The sequence below is a fragment of the Panulirus ornatus genome, chromosome 11 (assembly GCF_036320965.1).
Source record: "Panulirus ornatus isolate Po-2019 chromosome 11, ASM3632096v1, whole genome shotgun sequence".
Classification (NCBI taxonomy): Eukaryota; Metazoa; Arthropoda; class Malacostraca; order Decapoda; family Palinuridae; genus Panulirus; species Panulirus ornatus.
In genome coordinates this window covers 69,937,015-69,961,930 of record NC_092234.1, presented here as the reverse complement: position 1 = coordinate 69,961,930, position 24,916 = coordinate 69,937,015, and the positions used below count along the sequence as shown (strand labels likewise).

The 24,916-nt window shown below is 40.3% G+C and overlaps 1 protein-coding gene across 1 annotated transcript in view; it reads right to left on the bottom strand.

Annotated features, from left to right (window-relative positions):
• LOC139751628 (glucose dehydrogenase [FAD, quinone]-like) overlaps positions 1-24,916 on the bottom strand; it is a 212,904-nt gene that overhangs the window by 154,553 nt on the left and 33,435 nt on the right. Inside the window, 1 exon segment of the mRNA XM_071667248.1 lies at positions 3,146-3,351. Within this exon segment, the coding sequence (XP_071523349.1) occupies positions 3,146-3,351 (206 nt within the window).

The window sequence follows — 24,916 nt, the reverse complement described above, 5'->3', positions numbered from 1 at the left end:
AACGATGCTGTTTCCTGCAGGGCGGGGTAGTGCTAGGAATAGATGAAGGCAAGCAAGTATGAATATGTACATAATATGCATATGTCTGTGTATGTGTATGCATATGTGTATATATTGATATGTATATGTACATCTATGTATATGTGTGTGTATAGACATTTATGTATGTATATGTGTATGAGACTGGATGGGCCATTCTTTGTCTGTTTCCTGGTGCTACCTTGCTGACATGGGAAATGGCGACCAAGTGTAATAAAAAAGGAAAATTCTTTTTTAAGTTTTCAAATGTTATCTAACTTATCAAATAACTAAATGAAAACTGCTTATATAAACTAGCATTTGAAAACCTATCACCATACACTGATGAATTGCATTTTCCTACAGATTGAACTTATAAGAACAGTAAAAGTAAATTGTTAAAAATGAGTGGCACTAAGATCAACATGTATAACTGTGATCTAGGATATCTTATATAACATACATAAATATAGATAGATATCATAGTACTGTGAAATGTAATCAAAAGAAGAAATTAAGATACCTAAAATACACATCAAATGAAGTAATTAATCTTTTCTTCTCTGGCTTATGGTTTCAAAGATCACATTAAATCTGGTTCTTTTCCTCCCTCCTCTTGTTCATTTTTACTTGAAACTTTCATGTCAGGCATGTCTTTCCCATGTTTCATGACTAATCCATGTCAAATTGTGATCCTTTAAAAGTATACATGAAGTTACTGTAGAAAATGTTGCTCATATATCAGTGTCTGCCTCCTTCATCATCTCTTTTGTCACATCAACATTTGCTCTCGTTGTCTGTTTGGCCTTTTTAAGTTCCTTCTCTCTTCAAATAATCATCTTCATGCCTTTCAGTCATATTTGTCATGCCCCTATTCTAAAGCATCAGCTCACTATTCTTGCTTCCTCTTTTTTCTTCTGATATCCATTCTTACTTCTCTATTCAGCCAGCCTGCGATGATAATGAATATGCATTCATTATACTTAAAAATATATCTCTGTTAATTGTAAGTTTTCAAATCTACAGTGCTGTCAGTCATTAAAATGCGAATGTATCTCTAGTCAATTTGACACCATTAATTGGTTCTTCACTTATACTTGTTTTCATATGCCTACCTCATGTACAACATTCAACACATTCTACCTCCATTTCTCTCCTCCAGTAGTCTTCCACTTTATTTCCCCATGTCACAGGTGGTCTTCGTCTCACAACAACCCCTTTAATTGTGTCATATACTTTTTTGTAATCTCCCACTCTTATATTCTTTCCACACGCCTAATCCATCTAAAAGTATTACATTTCATCCACCCTACCACTCTACAATTCATTGCCTTTGCATTCCCAGCCATACCAAATTTCTCATACAACCCACTCAATAATTTCTTCATTCCATCTAGTCATACCACACGCTCAATATCTCATTTTCACAGCCTGGATTCTTGACCTTTGTGACTCATCCCATGTCGATGTCTTGGCTGCATAGGTCATGGTTAGGAGGACTAGGTTGTCTCTTAATCCTTTCTTCACCAACATTCTTACATCTCCTCTTTTCTATCCTGTAGTGTTCTCTCCCTTATCTCTCTTTCTGTATCACCAAACTTACCCATGATAGCTCTCAAATACTTAAATTCTGTCACCATTTCCACAGTCTTTCTTTAGTGCGCTCTCTTCTTCATTCTACAGGGCTTTGCAAATTTTATACTTTCCTTTTCTTTCATATCACCTTATTTTACTTTTACTTGCATTTATCTTCACCCATCTATGCTTACACACATCATAAAATTACACACCTTTTGCAACTCCTCTTCACTCACAGCAAACAACACAGTGTCACTGAAAACAGCCCACTATACCTCATAACCATGTTCCATCTCTATACCCCTTTTCCCTAGTCCCCCTAATTCAGTCAATGAGATCTAGCCCAGGTTATTTTAAGCATTCTGTAGCTTCTTTTGCACCACTGCCCACACAATTGGTGAGTGTGTAAAACAGCTTCATCCCACATTTGAAAAAAAATAAAAAGCAATCAATGTAAGTAAAAGCCCTTCCCCTACTGAATAAGCAATGGGAGCATCTTGTTGACTGAAATGTCAGCCATGCAATACCCTTGAACCTGTACACTCAAACTATCACTCAGAAAAAGATTAAGAATACCTGGAAAGTGGGAAGGTACAGAGAGGCGGAGGTGAAATGCAGAAAAGTTGTTGCCACAATGTATGAAGATGCAGTGAATCTTACAGTACAATAATGGACTCCAGAGGAAGGGAAAAACAAAATATTCACAACTGTTCAGACACACTTGATCAATGTATGTACAGATACCAATTCATGATAAAGGAGGGTAGAGCTACTATGATGAACCAGCATAATCCTAAGAATGTGGAATACTTAAGCTATTGACACGGGATCAATGGTGATGTCATTTCTAGGGTAATCAATGATTGTTTTGACACTACAGGACAAATGGACGTTGAAAGGAAGTGAATTCAAGCAAAGTTGTGCTATATTTGTAGGAGATTAGAGGGTTTTGACCCTGTGGGAATATTCTGGTTATCTAGTGCATCAAGTATAGATAAACATCATAAAAACAATAATTACTATGATGAAAATCTACCTGAATCTTCACCATAAGAGATGATAATAAAGCCTTATGTCATCTTTTTGATAATGGTAACTGAAACCATGGCAGCCCTCCATTACTAGACATCTATCTTCACAATTTTAGATGGTAAAAGTAGTACATTTTCAGTCACTGCTAGACTACTATCAATAAAAGACATGTAATTACAATCAAATGTTTTCATTTGAAATTTGCTTCAGCTTCAGTTAATAGAACGTAAAATCTCTCTAAGAATTTCATTGTAATTTGTTTGTATAAGTATGCCTCTTGACCATAGAATGTACTCTATTCAAAAAGAGTTACTCTATAAGTATTTAATTCATTCAACCTGTTTATGAAGAACGTAAGTTTCTCTGAAAACTTTACTCTTTACTTTCGTAATAAAATCATGCCTCTTACTGAGATACCCTATACACAGTTTGATAAAGATGTTTTTAAAAATATATGCAAAATGAAATTATAAAACAAATTAACATTACAGCTATGAAATAAGGATTTTTCACTTACTCTTCCTATGTAACTCTTGTGTGAATGTTTCTGTGGAGTGATTGGGTACTCCCAGCTATTGTCGCTAGGAAGATAAAAGGTTAAGGAGAGTCCAGGAACATAGCTCTCCAAGGGTGGGGGACCTCCAGCCTCCAGTAGTAGCACCCGCCAGTTGCTGACTTCCGATAACCGGGCTGCCAATACGCTACCTGCTGATCCTCCACCCACTGTGCATCAGAGGGAGAAAAGTCAATAAAATGGAGTTATGAAAAAAGAACATTACTTTCTCCCTGGAAGAAGGCCTGTAAAGACAGCAAATGAGAGTTCTGACTCCTTAGATAAGAGCAATGTCCTTACTCTCACCTAAAGGCCCTATGGCCATCCTACTGCCTTTTGGTGGTCTACTGTGCTGTAAGCATCCACAGTTCCACAGCATAGTAAGGGTCCCTGAACACTTCAAGTTTTTACACTTCAAGTACTAGATATCATATTGAATTCACAATGTTGAAAAAAAGTAAAGGAAAAAGATGGGCAAGTAAGTTGGGTTTAAGTCTGAAAGATTGTTAATAATACCTTCCCATGAACAAAAACTGTTTTTCATTTCATAAGCAGAACAGATTAGAGTGTAACCCCAATGAAGAAAGATGGAGTTTGCTTTACTTAATTTTAATAAGCCTGGAGTTGATATATTAAGGCCTAAAGAACTTACCTCATATTTCCAAGTTCAAGACACTATGCGTATATCTTTCAAGGACAGATATGAACATATTCTGACAAAGGTGGCTGCTTAACTCCATAGGTCTCTCTTAACAATGTTCTGAAGTGTGAGACACCTCAGTTAGGTGATGGTTAAAGCTACCTTCCTTACATTGTGGGCTTTCACACATAAAGAAAGCTGTGGTTCTCATACAATTTTCTACGCCTTTACTGCTACATTTCTATATGTATGGGTCATGGTGATGTGCCTGAGAATTGGCAGAATGGATGTATAGTGCCAATGTACAAAGGCAAGGTGGATAAAGGTGAGTGTTCAAACTATAGAAGCATACGTTTGTTGGGTATTCCTGGAATATTGTATGGGAAGGTAGTGATTGAGAGGGTGAAGGCATGTACAGAGCATCAGATTGGGGAGGAGCAGTGTGGTCTCAGAAGGGGTAGAGGATGTGTGGATCAGGTGTTTGCTTTGAAGAACGTGAGAGAAATACTTAAAAAGACAGATGGGTTTGTATGTAGCATTTATGGATCTGAAGAAGGCATATGATAGGGTTGATAGGGATGCTCTGTGGAAGGTATTAAGAGTATATGGTGTAGGAGGTAACTTGCAAGAAGCAGTGAAAAGTTTTTATCAAGGATGCTAGGCATGTGTATGAGTAGGAGGGTCAGTCTGCTGCAGGGGTGTGTGATGTTCCCGTAGGTGTTTAATCTGTTTATGAATGGGGCTGTTTGGGAGGTAAATGCAAGAGTTTTCGAGAAAGGGGCGAGTATACAGTCTGTTGGTAATGAGAGTGCTTAGGAAGTGAGTCAGTTGTTGTTCGCAGATGATACACCACTGGTGGCTGATTCGAATGAGGAGCTGCAGAAATCAGTCACTAAGTTTGGAAAAGTGTGTGAAAGTAGAGAGTTGAGAGTAAATGTGAATAAGAGCAAGGTTATTAAGTTCAGCCAGGTTGAGGGACAAATTAGTTGGGATATAAGTCTGAATGGAGAACACTTGGAGGAAGTGAAGTGTTTTAGATATCTGGGAGTGGACTTAGCAGCAAATGGAACAATGGAAGTGGAAGTGTGTCACAGGGTGGGGGAGGAGACAAAGGTTCTGGGAGCGATGAAGAATGTGTGGAAAGAGAGAACGTTATCTCGGAGAGCAAAAATGGGTATGTTTGAAGGCATAGTAATTCTAAAAATACTATACAACTGCGAGTAATGCGCTATATATAGGGTTGTATGGAGGAGGTTAGATGTGTTGGAAATGAAATGTCCGGGGACAATTTGTGGTGTGAAGTGGTTTAACTGATTAAGTAATGGAAGGGTAAAAGATATGTGTGGTAATAAAAAGATGTGGTTGAGAGAATAGAAATGTTGAAATGGTTTGTACATATGGACAGAATGAGGAAAGGTTGACAAAAAGGATATATGTGTCAGAGGTGAAGGGAATAAAGAGAAGCAGGAGACCAAATTGGAGGTGGAAAGATGGATGAGAACATACAGGAGGGTGAGAGGCATGCAAGGAATAGAGTGAGCTGGAACTGGAACCAGGGCATGTGAAATACCTGGGGTAAACCACGGAAAGGTCTGTGGGGCCTGGATGTGGATGGGGAGCTGTGGTTTCTGTGTATTACATATGACAGCTAGAGACTGAATGTGAGCGACTGTGGCCTTTTTGTCTGTTTTCCTGGCACTACATTGCTGAAGCAAGGGATAGCGATGCTGTTTCCTGTGGGGTGGGGTGGCGCCAGGAATGGATGAAGGCAAGCATGAATATATACATGTGTATATATGTATATGTCTAAGTGTATCTATTTGTATGTATATGTTGGTATGCATATGCATGTATATGTATGTGTATGGTCATTTATGTATATACATATGTGTATATGAGTGGATGTGCCGTTCTTTGTCTGTTTCCTGGTGCTACCTTGCTGATGTGAGAATTGGCGATCAAGTATAATAACAATATTATTTCTGGCAGTTAGTGGTGATCTATCAATCAGGTAAATTGGCAGCATACTGTGCTTTCCATATAAGACTTTTAGTCTAGGACTGGTCAGAGGCAATGATGAGTATCTCTCTGTTAAACCTAAGAAAATTATATCGTTATAAAGAAAACCTAACAATTCCATTATCATCAAGGACCTATGACTTAGAGTGAGCTTTTAAGTCCAGATAGATGAGCACTTGTTATGTTTTGACATAACTCTTCACTCCATGACTAGGGTGATGAGAAATAGCATCTTCAACAAAAGGGCATTCCTGTCATATGCTTTCTCCAGATCCATAAACGCCTTTTACTTCCTTAAGTATTTCTCAAACACCTTCCTCAGAGTATACATCTGTTCGAAGCATCCTCTACCACTCCTGAAACCATATTGTTCTTCCCCAGTATCATACTCAGTGCAAGCCACCACTCTCTCAATAACCACTCTTCCATACAACTTACTAGGTATGCTCAACAACTTAAATCTCTGTCCCCTTGGTATTTAAACAAAGGCAATATTCATGCAATCTGCCAATCCTCAGGCATCTTCCCATGATTAACATATACTTTGAAAAACCTAACTAACCAATCAACACCACAATCATTCCCTTTCTTAGGAAATTTCACATCAATACATCCATTTCTGATGATACATTTCAACCTCTTCTCTCTTGACTATGCCACTTGCCAATACTCTGTCACTTTGAATATCTTTTAATTTGTTATGTCTTGACAGGGCAAGTTTCTGATAAACTCTTCACTCCAAGACAAAAGTGATGAAAAATAGCATCTTTCACAAAAGGAATTTCTATTATATGCTTTCTCTAGATCCATAAATGCCACACACAAATCCTTTTGTATTTATGTATTTCTCAAACACATTTTTCAAAGCAAATCCCTAATGAGTGATATAAGAAAGTGTACTAAACTGTGTTATCGATATGTGGGTAGAAATAGTGGAACAAGTGACAGAATGTAGGTATTCAGGCACTATCTGGGTAAGTTTGGTGATATAGAAGATGTAAAGGAGAGAGAAGTATAGGGTAGAAGAATTACCATGTCCATTCACAGAATCATGAAGAGTAGAGGTGTAGTCATGGAAGTAAAGAAAAGATTAAGGGACAGCATGTATTCCCAATCCTGACCTATCAGCCAAAACTTGGAAATGAAATGAGTTACAGGAGTAAAGAATCCAGGCTATGAAAATGAGCTATTTGAGACAGGGATGAGGCATGACTAAATGGAATGAAGAAAGAAAAGGGAGATGTACGAGACATGTGGTATGGCTGGGAATACAGGAAATTGTGTTGTGGTACAGAGGGTGAAAGATGATATTTGAGATTTTTTAACTTGCTGAAAGAATACAAGACGAAATTGACAAGGAGAGTGCATGACAGGACAATTAAAGTGGATGGTGTGAGAGGAAGACTACCTGTGACATAGGAGAAATAAGGTGAAAGAGTACTGGAGGGAAAGACATAGTGGAAGAATGCATGGAATGGCGTATGCAAGGGGAGCATGTAAGGACAGGGATAAGTGAAGGGTGCTTTTGCTTTGGCAACCCCATGATGGGAGTTTCTGGGGGAAACAGGAATCAGATATAAAGATGGATAGATAAACTGAAAGAGAGACTTTTGGATGTTAATGTGCTGAGAGGTGCAACTGGAGGGATGTCTGATCATTATCTTGTGGAGGCTAAGGTGAAGATTTGTATGGGTTTTCAGAAAAGAAGAGTGAATGTTGGGGTGAAGAGGGTGGTGAGAGTAAGTGAGCTTGAGAAGGAGACCTGTGTGAGGAAGTACCAGGAGAGACTGAGTACAGAATGGAAAAAGGTGAGAACAATGGAAGTAAGGGGAGTGGGGGAGGAATGGGATGTATTTAGGGAATCAGTGATGGATTGCGCAAAAGATGCTTGTGGCATGAGAAGAGTGGGAGGTGGGTTGATTAGAAAGGGTAGTGAGTGGTGGGATGAAGAAGTAAGAGTATTAGTGAAAGAGAAGAGAGAGGCATTTGGACGATTTTTGCAGGGAAAAAATGCAATTGAGTGGGAGATGTATAAAAGAAAGAGACAGGAGGTCAAGAGAAAGGTGCAAGAGGTGAAAAAAAGGGCAAATGAGAGTTGGGGTGAGAGAGTATCATTAAATTTAAGGGAGAATAAAAAGATGTTCTGGAAGGAGGTAAATAAAGTGCGTAAGACAAGGGAGCAAATGGGAACTTCAGTGAAGGGCGCAAATGGGGAGGTGATAACAAGTAGTGGTGATGTGAGAAGGAGATGGAGTGAGTATTTCGAAGGTTTGTTGAATGTGTTTGATGATAGAGTGGCAGATATAGGGTGTTTTGGTCGAGGTGGTGTGCAAAGTGAGAGGGTTAGGGAAAATGATTTGGTAAACAGAGAAGAGGTAGTGAAAGCTTTGCGGAAGATGAAAGCCGGCAAGGCAGCAGGTTTGGATGGTATTGCAGTGGAATTTATTAAAAAAGGGGGTGACTGTATTGTTGACTGGTTGGTAAGGTTATTTAATGTATGTATGACTCATGGTGAGGTGCCTGAGGATTGGCGGAATGCGTGCATAGTGCCATTGTACAAAGGCAAAGGGGATAAGAGTGAGTGCTCAAATTACAGAGGTATAAGTTTGTTGAGTATTCCTGGTAAATTATATGGGAGGGTATTGATTGAGAGGGTGAAGGCATGTACAGAGCATCAGATTGGGGAAGAGCAGTGTGGTTTCAGAAGTGGTAGAGGATGTGTGGATCAGGTGTTTGCTTTGAAGAATGTATGTGAGAAATACTTAGAAAAGCAAATGGATTTGTATGTAGCATTTATGGATCTGGAGAAGGCATATGATAGAGATGATAGAGATGCTCTGTGGAAGGTATTAAGAATATATGGTGTGGGAGGAAAGTTGTTAGAAGCAGTGAAAAGTTTTTATCGAGGATGTAAGGCATGTGTACGTGTGGGAAGAGAGGAAAGTGATTGGTTCTCAGTGAATGTAGGTTTGCGGCAGGGGTGTGTGATGTCTCCATGGTTGTTTAATTTGTTTATGGATGGGGTTGTTAGGGAGGTAAATGCAAGAGTTTTGGAAAGAGGGGCAAGTATGAAGTCTGTTGGGGATGAGAGAGCTTGGGAAGTGAGTCAGTTGTTGTTCGCTGATGACACAGCGCTGGTGGCTGATTCATGTGTGAAACTGCAGAAGCTGGTGGCTGAGTTTGGTTAAGTGTGTGGAAGAAGAAAGTTAAGAGTAAATGTGAATAAGAGCAAGGTTATTAGGTACAGTAGGGTTGAGGGTCAAGTCAATTGGGAGGTGAGTTTGAATGGAGAAAAACTGGAGGAAGTGAAGTGTTTTAGATATCTGGGAGTGGATCTGGCAGCGGATGGAACCATGGAAGCGGAAGTGGATCATAGGGTGGGGGAGGGGGCGAAAATTCTGAGGGCCTTGAAGAATGTGTGGAAGTCGAGAACATTATCTCGGAAAGCAAAAATGGGTATGTTTGAAGGAATAGTGGTGCCAACAATGTTGTATGGTTGCGAGGCGTGGGCTATGGATAGAGTTGTGCGCAGGAGGATGTATGTGCTGGAAATGAGATGTTTGAGGACAATGTGTGGTGTGAGGTTGTTTGATCGAGTGAGTAACGTAAGGGTAAGAGAGATGTGTGGAAATAAAAAGAGCGTGGTTGAGAGAGCAGAAGAGGGTGTTTTGAAGTGGTCTGGGCACATGGAAAGGATGAGTGAAAGAAAGATTGACCAAGAGGATATATGTGTCGGAGGTGGAGGGAACAAGGAGAAGAGGGAGACCAAATTGGAGGTGGAAAGATGGAGTGAAAAAGATTTTGTGTGATCGGGGCCTGAACATGCAGGAGGGTGAAAGGAGGGCAAGGAATAGAGTGAATTGGAGCGATGTGGTATACCGGGGCTGACGTGCTGTCAGTGGATTGAATCAAGGCATGTGAAGCGTCTGGGGTAAACCATGGAAAGCTGTGTAGGTATGTATATTTGCGTGTGTGGACGTATGTATATGCATGTGTATGGGGGGGGGGGGTTGGGCCATTTCTTTCGTCTGTTTCCTTGCGCTACCTCGCAAACGCGGGAGACAGCGACAAAGTATAAAAAAATAAAAAAAAGATAAACTGATTTAAAAGAAAATCCAAAAGAAGCTGTGACACTTTTATTCTGTTATATAAGTAATACTTTATTGCATAACAATAACACTCATATTCCATATGTAACAATGGTGAACTCCAAATAGCATTTTGCCTGTAATTACCTAATTGTCTTGCATGGATAGAAACTTCCACATTTATAGAGTTCTAATTTCTTTTATTTCAATGTAGCTGCTGGGTACTTTGGTTGCCAAAGTTCAAACATATACAAACATAGTACAGTGCATATTCTTAACAAGAGACAGGAAATAGCAATGGATAATGTTTGTACACTTGTATTCCAACCAAACGTAATTTAATACACTAACTCCCATTATCCCTCAGCCTCACAGCCCTTCTAATTATAGAATCTGGGATCTTTCTAGGCTGGAAAAATTCATTGAAATCCAAGATGATTGCAGAATGCTCAATAATGTAGACCTAAAATGCTATAGCAGACCCCGTTGACAGTTTGTCAATTTATTTCTTTTCTCTATGAAATGATTTCAAGATCTTCTTCCATGTGATGGCATTCAAGTTACACACTGTTATCTATCCTGACCAAACTAGAACTGCCAAGATAAGCATATCATTACAGTGTTACTTATATGATTCAAAAACCCTTTTGGATTTTAGTGGATTTCATCGTTTAGTGCGTCGCCTTTAGTACTATATCAAATAAAAGGTAATTTCTATCTAAACTCTACACTATGCTCCAAATCCTGGTTCTTAACTATTATTGTATTTTTCAAAAACAACATTTAGGGTGTAGTAGGTGGATGCCAACTACCACCAAGGAAGTGTTGCCAACCGTAGGGACATGTCCCTGAACCTCGGGACAAAATTCTTAAAAACCTAAGAAATTTGGACATTCATTGATAGTTAGTGTATTTTTCTGTAGAAAAAGTGGCAAATAAAGAAATTTCATGTACTTTTTACAATTACAAAGTCCTTCCTTCACTTATTCATTTTCTTCGATGACAATACAAGTGAACTCAGGCCCTCAGCTCTGAGATGTCAGTCCGTGACTCAGACGGGTATTATTATGCTCAGTGGACAGAGGCATTAGACAGAGGCATTAGGCCATCAACTGTTCCTTGTCATTTGTTTCAGAAGCACACTTTTGTTGGATCAGTCATTTTTCTTGCTTACTTTGGAAAATATCAAGCAATGGAAAAAAAACTGGTCCGAGTACAAAGAAAATCAAGAGAGAAATGAATTCAACAATGCCCATTCATAAGCCTGCCAGACCTTTTTGAAGTATATGTTAGGATATTTCAATCATATGTAGGCATTATTTTAGAGTTGAAGCAGCTTCATAGATACCCTACAAGATTAAAGTATTCGAATGACAAGGATAATACATAAGAATTTCATCAAACCGGTTTTTAGATGGTTTATCAAAGATTGAGCCTGATGCCCCAGGTCATCTTCCTCTTGAGTAAGTTAATTTGGTATGCGAGTGTGAGTCAATTTTGTCCTTCTCTTGATGATGAAAATAAAGCATTTCAGGATCAGATATCTCTCCTTTTATCAAACAGCATTTGTCAAGCTCAAAAAGAGTTTGCCTCTGTTTGATCCTTTGTTGAAGGTTAAAAATGACATTCATATCTCCTAAAATTGCATTGGATTTTGATACTAGGAAAACTACTAAAGCTAGACAATTTATTGATGAAATATGGACATATAGTAGATCTCCAGACTGATATTCATAATGAGGAAGGATTTGCCAGCATAGTTCGGTGCTGATGAACGTAACCTGCCTCTTAAGAAAAGCTGTGAAGATCTTTGGTTGTATCTTTCTAAACAAAGGAATTTTTCAGACCAGTATGATTTTAAGATCCTTGCTCTCTCGCAAAGCTCATCCCAACTTTGCCACATTCCAATGCGGAACTGAGAGGATCTTCTCTCTAACGGCAGATGCAAAGACAAAAAATGAGGAATAAGGTGGAACCTGTGTTATTAGGTTCTAGCTATATATCAATTCCAATATGAAAACCAAAGACAAAAACTGCCTTGATTTTGCAAAGGAGATTGAACAAAGGCACTTGGCACTTCAATACCAAACAATATATGATCACAAAGAGTGAAGCTTACCTGTTGCCTTTCCATTCAGGCCTTAAATTAGTCATACTAGTGTGCTGAGTATGAATGAAATCTGATTATGAAATGCTGGAAGTGTTGTAATCTTTTTCATCGGAGCTGAGGATAGATATCCACATCCAATATTGTGGCTGGAAATCTGATATCGCTCTATTATTAACTATTCCTCTTTCATGAAATACATACCTTGTATTTTCACCCTCTCAAGATCATCATGAATAATCAAAGGAACTACCTAAGCAATGAAACATATTATCAAGTCAACTGTATTGAAAACAAGCAGTGTAAACTTTAATTTTTCCTATTCTTAATTCATAAGAGGAATTTAGGGAACTATATACATAATAAAACAAAATGACTTACTTTTCTTTAATTAACATTTAATAAATGTCATTGCGTTCATTGTTTGGTTCCTCTTCTCCATGAAGCTTATCAATTACTTCATTGGAGGCATTTTATGCGCATTTCTTTTTGAAAAATAAGTTTAATTCATGCCTGGGCAGGCATAGGGACTTTGACTGTACGTACGGACACGTAGGGACTTTTCATAATTTCTTTAGGGATATTTGACCAAGAATAAATTTTCTGGTTGGCAACACTGAACCAAGGAAGTGCTACCGCGTGGGTTTCTGACAGAGTTGCCACTCCAAACTATAACAATTTCCAAGACTGGGCTTTTAAAAAATCCCAGAGGGACTTTAGAATTTCAGAATTTTCTAATTTCTTATAAACGACATCCATATAACCAAATAAAGTACACATCTTATCATATCAAGGTATTATTGTACAAAACTTGAGTTAACTAATGATTCTGGTATCCTTGGCATCACCTCGATACAGACGCCATGTCCATACTTTTCCTGTCAGCTTCCCAGTGCAAGTACCGCTCGCTTGTGGCATTGTTCATCATTAATTACTTTCTCAAGTTATACCTAGTGTTGCCATTAGTGACAAGGTACTTCTTGCGCGATAGCTTACTTTGCAAGGAGACGACTGGCTGCAGTGGACACGGATTCTATTTGTGTGCTTAGTTAAGCTCGGAAAACACCATCTGAACACTGCAGAGGAGTGAGGTAGAGCCAAAAGGCTGTACATAAAGCTTCTAAGAAGACTGAATCCGGACTGGTTGGTGCCATCTTTAACTGAGCGAAGTTCAGACCAGAAAGCTGTTGCAGTATCAATCATGCTTTTCAAGGATTCTTAAGCATACAGTAAATCCCCTCCGCTGACCCTGCTGATTATCCGTCTTCTTTCACCAGTGTAGGAATATGGAGTGCTAGCTTTACTATGTACTCGAAGTTCCTCTAAGGGGAAAGAGCTATTTTGTGTTCACTGGCTCTCAGTATATATAGGACACATCTCAGCAAATGTAAATCTCTTTTTCAGTTGTGAACATAATTCCACCAAGAACGAGTAACAGTCAAGGCGAAATCTTTTCTCCTTATCACTTAAGAGGTTCCTTAAGAAGCGTAGCTTCACATCCTCAACCAACGCAAAAAAAACATACCTAATATACTTATGTATTAAGCGGAAATGGTAGAGAAAAGTGCTGGAAGTCAAAATTCCTGCGGCTGGAGTTCTACATTTCACTTTGTCCATTTCGAGTAAGACATAGTTCAGAAATAGCAGCATATGCTTGGTTCCCGGCGAGGTTATAGTTTTGTGTGTCTGGGCCGCCCCATCCACTCTGTTTTGGCTTTTCTCTGAAAAGTATAGTTGTAGTGCATTCCACTGTTCCAGAATTCTGAGTATGACTGACCCTCTTGACAGCCAGTGAGTCTGATAATTTCAACATCTCGTGTTTGGGAACCTGAACTATGTTCTGATTCTTATCAACCTGATGTTGACGTTACTCGCACGTCACAACACACATCACTTTAAAAGATTCAAGCCATGATGGCAGGTGGTGGTTACTGGTGTGCCTCGAGCATAGTGCAGACGAATGACAGGCACATCCTAAAAAGCAGCTGGAATATCATTCCTGAGGTGCACCTAAAATCCTTTATTTGCCCGTAACATTGTTGAACAGTTATTACTAGTAAAACCAAATGATGTAATGGTTCTTTTCATGTTCAAATTATGTGCGATTTCGCTGTTAAAGAATATTTTCTTCACCGTCTCCACTGTATGATCCACTTGAATGAAGGGTACAATCGTCTTAGCCACATAGCCTAACAAAAAAATTCAGCCTTCGCTCCTTTACCCTCAGCATCTTGGCCGGGAGTCTTCCTGATATAAATCCTGGATACTGACAATACTTTTCTCAGCTGTACAGTTTTTCCCGTGCATTGTGCTTTGTAGAAGTTTTGTTAGTCATCACTATCGATTTGTTACTGTCTTTCAATTTACCCTCACAAACACAGCAAACTATAACAAACTTATCATTCGCATCCGTTTTGACCTAATCCATTCCCAAGTTGATTGCTTGTTGATACCATATCTTTGTTTTTCTGTGTGAGGCGGAGGATGTACCACAACACAGAATTTCCAGATGCACTCATTGTCCTGATGATATACCAATTTTAATCCCACACTAAAAACACAAGGTGTCTAACGCGTAACAGAAGACAGGAACGGAAAGGGGGCGGGATTTTTTCGTGCCCCTTACACGTAATTGCTAATGCGTCTTAAATCTCACAAATTCTGCGAATTTACGCTGGAACTGGTGAAGTACAGAACTTCAGCACATGTTAGTGTTCTAACAAGTATCCTACCAGAAGGTGAAAACCAGTCCATCGCTCAAACTTCAGAAACCTTTATATCAACGGAGTCGGGGAAGTGGGTTATATACCATGTCGGCGTCCGGTCCCGGACACGTTCCATGACTGTGAGTGTACACACTCACGAATGTGATGAGTTATACATAGTGTTGGCGACGATACTTTAAAGTATGAACCAAATCAAATGTAATTTCTTATACAAATGTAAACATTACATACAACGTTTATATGTAGTAAGAACCCCGCTTCGAAAATCCCAAGATCAGGGGCATTTTATGATGAAAATGCCAAGATTCCAAGACTGCAACCTAAAATGCCAAGACCTTGGGAAAAATGCCAAGGAGTGGCAACAGTGGGTCCCTTTTGGAAGGGATAGTGGCTGACGCGGACTTTGATGACGCGTACCCACTCTCAGACGCAGGTCGCTGTCTAATTTTCACGTGCCTAACCCACAAGTGGGTTCCTGGCATCCGACCCTAATCCCACACCCACTTTTTCTCCTACGCAACACCTGGCAACACACAACTCACACATCTTTGTCAATTTGCTCTTACTTACAATTTGTACAGTTTATGGCAGTACAACCAGTAGCTACAGAACTCTCCAGCGACGTTACTGGTTAAGAGGGGTTAGGGTTGGTCCACTTGACCATCACCATGTGCCTGGGATCCAACCCACTTCCATCCCTACAACTCCTGGATTTGGCTTCATTTCTCTCCATTTTCGCAACATCCTCTGTCTCAACTCTAACCTTACCTCTGCTAAGCACCATCTGATTCCCTCCTCCCCTAATCGCCTCTACCCGATCAGATCTACAACTGTAATGTCTATCAACGTTTTTGCTCCACAGGCGGAGTCTTAAGTTCAGTGTAGGACAAAAACTTTTATTGCTTGCTTGCTTCGTTGATCTTAAGCCTTCAACCCTGACACCATCTGACTCAAAATCTCTCTAGCTCCTAAGACTTTGTTTCTGTCTTGTTTATTGTCCCCTAATTCCTCCAACAACGACAAACTGACTTCTTGCAATGAAGCCTTGCTCTCATCTCATCCATGCGCTGTGATCTCTATGCTGGGGATTTTAATGTATACCAAAAGGATTGGTTAAGCTCTAACCAGGATGATCCAGATAGAGGCGAGACCCTTTCCTTTTCTCTCCCTGATAAGGATGTGAAACAAGTAATCAAACACCCTACCGAGTTCCTCACAGTCACAAACACTTCTAACACAGGGCTTCTATTTTACTTCTGACTTCACGCTTCACAGACACTCTTTCTGATCCCATAGGGTCTTCTGACCACAATCTTATTTCTGTTGCTTTCAACTGGGTGCGTCCACCCTCTTTCCCCCCTTAAAACGCAAACTTTGGCACTTTGTTAGAGTTCAGTGGAAATCCCTGCGCAGCTTCTTTATCTACTTTCTCTAGGCTAGGTGTTTCTCTAGATGCGGTACTTTGTGTTGTGCTGAGTGTACATCATCTTGGTTAGTGTGGAGTACCATATCCCAACTTCCTCTTGATCTTTTTCCCTTCCCCAGAAACTCATTCCGTTTTCATTTCTACTCGGAATCGTTGCAAAGCTGTTCGAAGAGCTAAGCGAACTTTCATATAAAATATGCTGACTTGATTTCTTTTTCTCCTGATTAATCATATTGGCCCTCAACCAAAAGCATCTTCAGCAACTTCTGTACCTCAACCTTTCCTCCTCTTTTCTGACTTGATAACCTAATGCTAACTCTCCAACTGCGAAACCTGCTCCTCATGGCACTTCTGTTTTCCTCTAATAAAGTTTTGATGATTCAGATCATACACACCTGTACTCGTGCCCCTCCTGTGACACTATGTCATCTATTTTCTCGAAGAGGGACTCTCATCCAGGTGGACGAGGCGTATGGCTCGGATGGCATACCTCCTGTTCTCGAGTATTTTTTTTTGAGTTTATAGTTTTTTTTTTTTTTTTTTTACGAGAATGGGCTATTTCCTGGGGATTAAGTTTTAATTATGTCAAAAAAGTGACATCAACAGTGTCCGCAAAAAAACCTTATCCTCTCCCCATACATTTTCAAAGGCGATGTCACACATTTCATTACTGCTGTCTCTCTATTGGCCTTGATCATATACCGTCTGCAGACGTCTGGGAATGGAACTGGCAAGGTTCCTGAGGTATTCTAGGTTCCTTCCTGTGTTGGATCCATAGGACTTGATCTCCCGATTGAGATGAGGAGCTGACGATATGCTGCAGGAAGCAGCAACGTGGTCGTCGTTCTGAGCGGCCAGTGCGCCTAGCAATCTCACGTGTACCCACATATTCTTGCTTCCAGGTAGGAATTCGGGCTTCCTCCTCCTAAGAAAAATAAGAGCCAACCATCTTAAAGTTCAGAAGGAAGAAATAAAACTCCCAGAAGCGAAATTCCCAAAATGAAGTGGCAGCCAGGAAGAGTAAAGAAAGAACAGCATTCACACACGATAGCTTGAAGCATACTGAGGCAGGCTGCTGGTGCTCCCACCGTTCGAGACACGTCTCAGCGATCAGATGTATGATGATATTATCCTGGGAGACTCATGTTTGTATCCACAATGAACCTTACTCGTGTATCACCTCTGACATTATATGGGGGACGGGCAATGTTTTTTGCCGACACTGTATATAATCGTCGGACAGTGGCAAGAACAAGCCCCATTTGTCGGGCACTGTTACCTCATGTCACCCAAAGGAAAACAGTCAAGTTTCGCCCCTGGTGGTGTGTGCCTCTGAGCTTGCACCAGTCCCGGCTCATTTATTTCACCTCTGTCTAGAAATACAAAATTTTCCTTCCGTTTAGAAGCACACCTTGGTGCAGCTCATTCATAAGAAAGGAGACTGCTCTAATCCCTCTAACCATCGCCTAATTGCTAGCACATCTGTTGCCTTCAAAGTCTGAAACTCTCCCAGACTCATTTTCTCAAACACTAAGAACACCATTCCCTACTTTCAGATCATCAGTACGGATTATGCAGCGGTAGGTCAACTGATTACCTTCTCTCCTATGTGACTCACCTCTGGTCTTCTTCTCTCAAAGATTTTTGGGATACTTTTATCATCGCCCTCAACATCTCCAAAGAAATAGACAAGATGCAGAATAAGTTTTAACTTTCTATATTCCCTTTCTTCGGTTTCACTGCTTCTCTCTGTTTTGTAATGCAAAGTTTCAGACCATTCCTGTCAGCTGTGGTGTTCCCGAGGGACCTGTCCTATAACCTACTCTCGTTCTTCTCTCAGTAAATGGTGTTATCTCTTCTACGTCTGACCTCATACACTGTTACGTTGATGATTCCACTTTACATACTTCAGTTCACTTTCCTCCCCTAATCCCTGTAATACTCGTTCTCATTCTCGTACTGATCACATTTCCTCCCTCAATTCGGACCTGCGCAGCATTTCGGATTGTGAAACCAGTGACCTTGTAAAATTCAATAATACTAAAACGCACTGTCTCCCAATATCTTTCTAACAATCACATGTTTCCCTGTGTACAATTTGAAAACACCACAATTGAACCCTGTAATAACATAAAACATGCTGGGCACAACCATATCCTCCACCCTTCCATAATCATTTTTCTTGCGACGAACTGTTTGACATATCAGGGGCTTTACCCGCTCGAGTGTGGAATACTGCTTACACATCTAGCTGGAGTGGCTCATCATCCACCTCTTTGCTAACTAGTGTGGAACCAAAAGCCACCCGTTTCGTCAACTCTGGTTATCATTTCTCCTCAACCTTCCCTATCATACGCCATTATGCTGTCGCTCTTTCAGCTACAGATATTATTCTGGCGACAATTTTAGTGAATAATCTTTTATGTCCCTACCCTCAAGGTTCTGGATCTGTGGCATGCGTCTGACTGCTGCTTCCAACAGCTTGTGTGGAGACCGGCCACTTGAGGATTGGCTGTTACGATGCCTCCTCTCGAACAGGTAAGTTTTGGAATTCACCTTACCTTTCTTTCTTCAAGGCTCAGTTTACAAACACTTGCAAAGCTCTGATTATTTTCTCCTTTCTTTCCCTGTAACTTTTTTCTTTCGCCTGAGATGGTCGTGATTGGAGCATATCATTGGTCCTTGCTGTGTTGATCATTAAAAAAAGTATTGCAAAACTCAGTTACTATGTAAAGCTAACAGCGATGCGAAGATATTCTGAACAATTATTGAATAATATCATCCACATTTTTTCCCCTACAAATCTATAGCATCATATCAGCTGCTCTGTGTCAGTAAGCAAAATAAATTACAACAGTAATGATGCAGTAGTGCAGGTAAACACTGAGAGTGAGAAAAAAGTTGACAGTCTTAATTCATTCACAAGAGCAAGTTCTGTCATTCAGTAAGAAATGCTATTTTTTTTCCTCTTTAATAAGGTCGTAACACTAACTTTTATTACGTATGTAATGACCCTGTTAATTAATGTTGGTCTTTACCATAATGTTGCGGTTTCAAGTACTGGAAATCAAATATGAATTCATAGCCAACGTTAGTTTAGAGGGCGCCAAAAATCTCTGGACTATTGTAGTTTACTCTTGAGATGGTCATTAGCTGTTATTGCACATGTTATTCTTTGTTCCTTGCTATATATGACCGAGGCTACAGGTGGCTTATGGTCGGTGTGGAAGCCATGTTCAGCACTGGACAGTAGGGCTTCACCATGTGTTGACGTTTCGTATATGAATGTCAGCAGCTCCATGTAAACAAATATACCCCGAGTTCTTACGGACCCCATATTACTGTTGATGAGTTTATTCAAATACTAATTCTTCAATACATACTTCATCTTGAATGTAAGATACTTTTACTCCAAACAATAGTACTCCATGATATACTCACAATGTATAACAGGCATTACTACTGATCATTCAATCCCACTATATAATCTAAGTGACCCAAACATATCTCTTTCACACGTGGAACTAATTCAACTCAACATTATCATTACTCTGTCAAAATGATCTTCAGAAGGTGATCATTACAGTAAGGAGCGATGTTAAACTAAAATGATTTTCTAGCTGAAAAAGTTTTCCTGTTACGGACTCTCTGTTATATGTACAAATGCTCTCCATCACGTACTGATTTGTCTTTATTTTTCAAATAAAGACAAGTTCATATAAACTGATTTAAAACAGTTAATCATATCATAGTGGGTTCCTACAAAACATATAGTTTAAACATTTATGCATTTACACAGTCCAGTACACAATGTATGAAAATGCTCAAATGACCCTACACAACAATAAGAAAAAGAAATCTTTTTCTTTCTCGCTGACTCCACTACTGGTGTCTGTAAAAAATTAATACATGACATAAAAAAGGCAACAATGGCTAACTTGTATAAGATCCCTCACATGTGGGTGTCGCACTTAATGAAGTGGCAGACATGGAAGCCAGAAGAGTTATTGAATAGGTTGAAGCATATATCATATGTATTTACATCCTGAAAATGTTAAGAAAGACAGTAAGGAAAAAATAAAGCTCATATAAGATCAGTTTGATCGGAACGAAATACATGAGAAGAGTGAAACAAAAAGAAACATTATGTTTATGTTCTTCATAACACAAATCTTACATCTAGGAAAGATAGGAGAAGGTGGAAGGACTCGGTGCTTATGAGGTTAAGACTGGGTAATAGATATTACTGTAATCTTGGAGCGATGAGACGTGAGCAAGATGAAGAAAGTTGAGTATGTAGACGATCCAGATTCCACATCTTGCCTCGTTATGTACTGGAATGTCGGTTACTCATGAAATACAGAAATGTACAGACCGATAATCTTATCAAGCATGTTGAATGGTTGTGTAACAATGGGGTAATAGATGAAATATTAAAGAAGTATAGGTACTTTGCTCCCCAAATATAGTTATTTTTTGTGAAATTATGTGAGCCCCTAGAGAGACATTCTTGGATTAGGGTGGAGATTATCTACGCACCTCATCCCTTTGATATATTGTAGTTTTTCATTGTATTTCAATAATCGTATTAATCAATCAATATTCAGGTAGAAAAAAATCCGTTTACTGCTAGCATAATACCGGAACTTCCTCAGGTCTCGCAAATTTTTGCTTAATCTGATCCGGTTAATTCTATTTATGCGACGATGCAGATTTTTTTTTCTTTTACGTTGGAGGCATAGTCACAGTCAATAATCAAGGTTGGGCCTTGATTTGAATAAAAAGATAGGACAAGAGAAAGTATCAATGAATTTTGGAGGAAGGAAAAAACCTGACTTTCCAAATGTGAACAAACAATCACAGTTACTGGAAAAGACATGGGACAGAAGGGAGTGCCAAAGCTTCGAGGTGTAGGAAAAGAAACTGTAATCAAAACGGCTCAACATTGAGTTGGCAACAGTTGCACAGTAATCATGTGACGCAACAGCTCGCCAGGTATTGCGTGGTCTGCCTTAGTAGCCCCCTCTACAAGCTGCCAGGTCGTGGATGCAAAAACTAAAGTAATACCTTATAGAAGAGGGAAAGTGAACCAACATTGCGGCTTACGGCAAGCGGATGTTACAGTAATCCTGAGTATGTTCACTGAGTCAAGAGGTGGAATTACACAATCCTCAAAGGCGAGACGAAAGCTGTGAGGAATTTTCGACAGACAGATGAGTAGGAACTGGTTCTTGGAGGCATTAAACTTAGGCCTGATGCACACTATAGCTCCGCTCACGGGACGCTCTCGCTCCGCTCACAGTCATGGGTAATGCACACTTACCGCTCCGCCTACGGTACGATCACGCTCAGCAACGGTCATCCTAATCCACTCTTGTCGCAGGCTGTCTAACGTCAGTGCCTCTGGCAGTTCTGAGTTGACTATGATTGCCATAACCATAGACGAAGAGGAGGAGGAAACAGTTCTGAGTTGACTATGACTGCTATAACCATAGACGAAGAGGAAGAAGAAACAGTTCTGAGTTGACTATGATTGCCATAACCATAGACGAAGAGGAAGAAGAAACAGTTCTGAGTTGACTATGACTGCTATAACCATAGACGAAGAGGAAGAAGAAACAGTTCTGAGTTGACTATGATTGCCATAACCATAGACGAAGAGGAAGAAGAAACAAACAAAATAGGAAAGGGAAAACTTGGCTGTCTCCATCCAATGTTGGAGGAGAGGAAAACTGAGGGGGAATTTCGCACCCTTCATCCTCATCTGATAGCTGATAAGAGCAAATTCTTTCAATACTTTCGAATGAGCATCGCCATCTTCGAAATGATTCTGCCGAAAATTAAGGAGGAAATATCTAAGGCAAACACAAGCTTCGGAGAAGCCATCACTCCTAGACAAAAGCTGACAGTTTGTCTCAGGTAAGATACAAAACGTATTCTTCCCCATTCATTATAAGATCAACCGCCTTCCACCTCACTGATGACCGGGCCAAGACTGGAGCGAGACCGTTGGGTAAGGCACACTGTCGCTCTCGCTCCGGTCACGGTCCGCTCCCGCTTCCCTCAAAATATCTTTTGGATGACCATTGCTTGCGCGTGATCGAAGCGAGAGCAAACCGTGAGCGGAGTTATAGCGTGCATCAGGCCTTAACCAGATTTCGTCTTCCCCACTGAGACATCCTGTCCAAGTCTAAGTTTATTGAGAAAGTTGTGTCGAGACGAGATGTAGATCGAGTGAGAGAAGAGAGAGCAAAATTGAGGGGTGTGAATGAATGTAGTGTTGAGTCGTCAGCGTATGAGTGCAGTTGCTTATTTGTGGAATAGAGGAAATCATTGATAAAGAGGAGTAAAAGTGTAGGGGACAGGACAGAACCTTGAAGGACACCGCTGTTGATGGAGATAGATCTGCCTAGAAAGAAATTATTGTGAGAGCAAAGTGAGGGAGGTAAGCCAATAAAGGGGGAGCTTAGAGATGAGACCACGATGCTACTCCCTGTCAAAAGCTTTGGATATGTCAAGGGCAAGCACGTAGGATTTCTCAAAATATTTCATGGATGATGATCAGACATTAGTAAGATAGGAAAGATTATCACCACTGGAGATCAGAGAGAAGACTGAGATTCAAGATGTCTGAGGATATGGGAGCAGAGGAAGGATTCAAAGACTTTGGAAATGGAAGATGTCAAAGCAACAGGACGATAGTTAGAGGGGTTAGAACAGTCACCCTTCTTAGGGATGGGATGTATCAATGCATGCCTCCAAGGAGAAGGAAAAGTTCTGGTTTTTAAACAGAAACGGAACAGACGAGCAAGCACAGGAATGTTAGTCATCCAATGTGGAGTTAGAGGAGAAACGGGAACCAAAGCGAGTTGCTTTGTCTATGGGAGAGACAGCTATAGTACCGTCAGACCGGAAATGTGAAGGAAAGGAAGAACGGCAGAAGTTGTTAGCGATGCCCTTAGCTAAAGAGACCCATCAGTGGACGACGAGGAGAGGTTATCACGCTTCTTTGCACAAAGGAACGTTTTGCCTCACGGATAACATACTCGCAATGATTATGGGCAGTGATAAAAGCTGAAAGGGAGATGGAGGAAGGGGAATTTTTCCAAGCCTGGTACCTTCCCTGCATAGCCTCAGAGGAGGAACATTTGAACCATGGACTGAATGAAGAGGTCGTCTTGGAGGAAGAGAGGATGAATACTTCTATTCCCGCATTAAGATAACCTCTGCCATACGTTTGGCGGAGACAGAAGCATCACCACATAAGAAACAGTAATTTACCCGAGGAAAGTCAGAAAAGAATTTTTCTAAGTTACTCCAGTCAGCTTTGTTCAGGAGCCAGAATTTACGTATTGAAGGAGCTCCTGGAGGGGGAGGTGCCGGTAGAATATACATTCATGAGGGTGTGGTCAGATGAACAAATTGTATGCGAGATTGTGTTGTTACAGCGCGAAGGATTATAGGTGAAAAAACAGACCCAGATTATTAGAGGAGTGGTCACAGCGTTCAGGAGTACGGGAAGGGTGGGAGATAATTTGTTCTAGATCAATAAGAATGGAGAACTTAGGGGCTTACCACTCCCAGCTCCACCACCACCATCCGTATGGGAGGAATTCAACCATACCCTATGGTGAAAGTTGAAATCCCCAAAATAGAGGATCTCGGCTTGCGGGTGAGAGGATGTCATAGTCTTATGGCAGGAGCTTAGAAACTTGATGGATACAAAATTTCTAAAATTAGGAGAACCATTGGCGAGAGAGAGGAAATGTGCGGTAGTTGGGAGACAGACCTTGAGCCATTTAACATCAAAGTTTGGGGACTCAAGGTACTTCCTGTCGATGATTTATGAAAATGTTCTTGTAATCTCTTTCTTTATCTGAAAATTTGATTAATGAATTACAAAAAAAATCTGAATTACTTCTTATACGATGTTGTTTATCAAACTCTCACGGGGCTAGGGGACACCACACGTCCTCCTAAGATGGGAAAGAGACCGCCTTTGTTTGACATCGTGTGACCCAGTCATCTATATATCTGTCTATCTATAAACTTTCCATCAAAACCATTCCCCATTTTGCCCTAACCCTATTATCACACCTTATATACAATCTTTTCCCGTCTGGTGAACCACTGCCCTGATTTATGATACGCTGTGTACACTACTATGCCACACTATATTGTCCACACAACGTTCACATGCACAGACACAACACACGTAAGCGGACACTGTTTAGAAATACTGGGGGAAACAAGTGACGTTTGTGAGGAATATGTTTGGTTATATGTTCTGAATAAGCGCTGCTCTACATCAATACGTCATCCTCACATCTTTAACGGGTAAGATGTAGGCAAAACCTCCTTTGTTTCTAATCATTAAGATCTCAACGTTCTCCCAGTACACCACTGAATCCTTGGACGTGGCACACCGGTACTGAGGGACGAACATCAGGGTTCATGTTCATGATAGCCTGAGTTGACGTACCGGTGTGAATAACACACGCGACTAACTCCAACTTGCCAATTATAAATGATCTAATTGCACCCGTTTTGATATTAGTATTTCCAGAATATTTCATAATTCGAAAGTTTCATCATAGATAATAACAGTCATTCTTCGAAAGCCTTTGACAACGATATTTTTCTCTCCCGAGACCTTACAGCGGCCTTCAGATACATCCTTGCGACCCTCATTTGGGATACGACCTCACAAGTGCTGTTATCTGCGTTCA